This window comes from Artemia sp. Qi Xiang Cuo, chromosome 1, assembly GCF_049724085.1.
Source record: "Artemia sp. Qi Xiang Cuo chromosome 1, ASM4972408v1, whole genome shotgun sequence".
In the NCBI taxonomy this organism is placed as follows: domain Eukaryota; kingdom Metazoa; phylum Arthropoda; class Branchiopoda; order Anostraca; family Artemiidae; genus Artemia; species Artemia sp. Qi Xiang Cuo.
Window position 1 is genome coordinate 92825953 of NC_142794.1, and position 3364 is coordinate 92829316.

The 3364-nt window shown below is 37.9% G+C and overlaps 1 protein-coding gene across 1 annotated transcript in view; it reads right to left on the minus strand.

Moving 5' to 3' along the window:
• Window positions 1–500: 500 nt before the first annotated feature.
• LOC148956928 (uncharacterized) overlaps window positions 501–3364 on the minus strand; it is a 93280-nt gene continuing 90416 nt past the window's right edge. The window contains exon 25 of the mRNA XM_089092643.1: window positions 501–754. Coding sequence (XP_088948769.1) covers window positions 501–754 — 254 coding nt within the window. The remainder of the gene's footprint in view (window positions 755–3364) is intronic.

The window sequence follows — 3364 nt, forward strand, 5'->3', positions numbered from 1 at the left end:
TACGTTAAACAAAATGGGTATAGTAGTATAAGAAATACAGGAGCTGCCTCACCTATCTCACCCCTTCAATTTATCCCCTTTTTCAATTGAATTCACCCCATTTTAAATGAAAATCTGCAACATTTTAACAATTTCCCATCATGACATTTAACATCAAAAAAGGTCCTCTGAAATAAGAATTTTTGATGTAATTTGAAAAAAATATTCCATTCTTCTTATACTACTGATAAAATATAATAATTTAAAATTTATTAGATAGTTCGATATACTACTAATTCAGTTCAATATCAATATCTAGATAATTTTTATTATCTTTCATAGCTTATCGTTATATTATATTATCGTTTTTCATTGCTTTAATCGTGTATTCTACTCCAATGTCTAAGTCTTCTTTCTTAACGGTTCGATTGTATTTATTTTCCACTTTCATTTCTTTTAAAAGTTCCTCCATTAATCCATAAAATTATTTTATTAAACAAATTTTCTGAATCGAAAATAATTTATAGATTAACATATAATTTTTGATCAATGACATCCATGTTTGCTTTTCTTTCTGAAAATATAACGCAGTAAATGTTGTATGAATAAGCAGGCTCTTCATCTAACAATAGTTTAATTTCTATATCGAAATTTGATCCAGATGCATAAATATTAGGTTCATGTTTTGAAACGTCAAAACAAAATAACGGATATACTGTTTTAAAGTCATTATAGCCAACAATTGTTCCACTATCAACGTTTCGATGTTTGTATCCTAAATGTAAAAATCTTTGATAAGCATTAGAATAATCCTCATTATCATTACTAAAATCACATTTTAATTCTTCTTGTGGATATTTATAGCCATTCACTCTCACTTCAATTATTTCAATATTCATATGATCAAATACCATATTACTTTGTAAAGCATTACTAGTTTTTTTTGTTTTCTGTAATACTACAACAATTTTAGTTGTATTGCCTCTTTCACTGACGACTCTCCATGTCAATTCTTTGTCATTTCTATTATCATTTTTATAAGTATTACACGCTTCCCATCTTAATTCAAATGAACTCGTATTAACTAATTTACCTTCTTACTCATGTCTAATGAAAAAGCCAGGAATTGATATTAGTAGAATCCAAACTAAATAAATTATATCTACTTTAAAGTTTTGAGGACCCTTTTTTATAATAATGTTATTGTTACTATTCTTTTTCAATGCAATTTTATGTGTAACACCTCTAAATACACGATTAATGTCTTGACAAAATCAAAATAATCTTGATAATGGTAAATACATACTAACTACATGACTTTCTTTTGTTTTATTATATCTTTTTAATAAACCACTATTAAGTTTATCATTTTTGTTTGTTTTAATTGTTGGACTTTCAACCGGTGGATCTAGAGGAAAATCTTGGGGGGGGGGGGGCTGCGCCGGACACAGGGCGCCAAAAACTGATTATACAGGACTAATTTGATAGCTCTTTATTTATATGAAAACACTGCCAAATATGCTCATAAAGGTAAAACGTAGCAAAAGAAAATAAAAACAGTACCACACTACACAACTAAACTCAATCGGCGCGCTTTTCTGAGAGCGAACATATCGATAGCATCGTCTGTTTTCGGCAGTTCGTCTCTGTAAGTCTGCATGAGTAGTAGAGCCTCCAACCTCTCTTCAGTCATCGTGCTTCGTATTGATGAACATGTCCTGTCAACCTTTGAAAACATTCGTTCTGCTTCACAGGTTGACACAGGAAGCGTCGCGAGAATTGTCAACAATGCCAAGATGTTGGGAAATACATTTTCCTGACAACTGTTCAGCGCTGAAATAGCTGTTTTCGGTTTTTGCACGGTTTCCTTAGACCAATACTTGTTCCAAATCTCGAACTCGGTTTTAACGTCTATCTCCGTACCCACGAGCAGCTCCTTGTACTTTTCGTACCCTGGCTGAACGTCCTCCCAGCGTTTGCCATTAACCACAGCCGGGATCAAAGCTGAAAGTTTTGCAGCATTTGTAAAATCGCAGCTGAACCACTCCGTAAAATCAAGCAGCATGGCGTCCAGGGCTGGAATAAATGCCGCCATCCTATAATGACTTTCTGGATCCATCTTGGGTACCCCTGCCCGGTATGTAGAACGTGAAGCTATGCGTGGCTGCGTTACCTTGATGGTAGCATCAATCTTTTCGGCCATTTTCAGAAGATCTTCGTAAAGCCGTCTGAATTTGGTTTCGGCATGTGATCGCATATCTTCCAGCATTGCCTTCACGCTGCTAATGAGGGACAAGGCTCTCACGAGGTCACCATCCTTCTGTTGTAGTGACTCGGCCAAAGGTTTCATGATCGACGAAAACGAATTCAGGCAAACCAGTCCTACGAGTGTATCTGATTTTTCAATGCAGGATCGTAATGCATAAGCTCTGCTACTTGCCTCTCGATCGTGCCATCCTTCCATCTCCTGCAGAGCAGAAACGATCGACGGAAGGGAGTCCCAAAACCTGCTGATTGCTTCGTGTCTCTCTACAAATCTCGTGGTACAAAGACTGACGAGTGTCTCTGTTTTAGCTTTGTCCGCGTTAAGATGCTTTTTTAGAAGTCTTGTTCTCTTGGCACTTTAGCTGAAGTGAGAAATTGTGTCTCGAACAACGTCTTGGGCATTGCGCAGAATGGGAACTGAAACTATCTTTGAACATGAGAGATTTGAGGCATGGCTCACACAGTGGAAGTAATCTGCCAGTTCACACTGGCGTTTAATTTCAGCAGCAGCACCATTTGTCAAGCTTGCCATGCTAGCAGCTTTGTCGTATCCTTGACCAACGCACTTTGACAAATCCAGATTTGACTTCCTGACCTCACTCAACAGCAGCTTCCCGAGGCTCTTGCCGTCTAGCTTCTCTTCGATGCTTCTACCGTCGTCACTTTCCTCATCTCCAGCGAGTCTTGACAGGGTTTGAAAGGCATCGACAACTGCAAAAGGATCTTCTCGAATCACGTATCCCTGCTCGGTTTTACACACATAACGACAAACAATGACCATCAGCTCACTGGTCTGCCTGTCTGTTGACTCGTCCGCAAGAAGACACCAAACCGTTGCTTTGTTTGCTTTTCTCACTACTTCGGTTTTTATCATTTCCCCAATTGTTCCAATCAGTTCATTCTGGATCTGTTTACTCGTATATTTGGCGTTGCTCGGTGCATTTTCAAGTAAATTTTTAAGTTGCGAGTCTCCACTCTGAATCCGATACCGAAGTAGGTGGAGGAAATTCCCGTCGTTTACTGCTGTAATGACATCAGAGTCTTGGATATCAAGTTTGCCATCATCACGGTGGCCACGAAGGGGGATATTCTGTGCCCCGCAAAGCTTGACAGTTTCAAC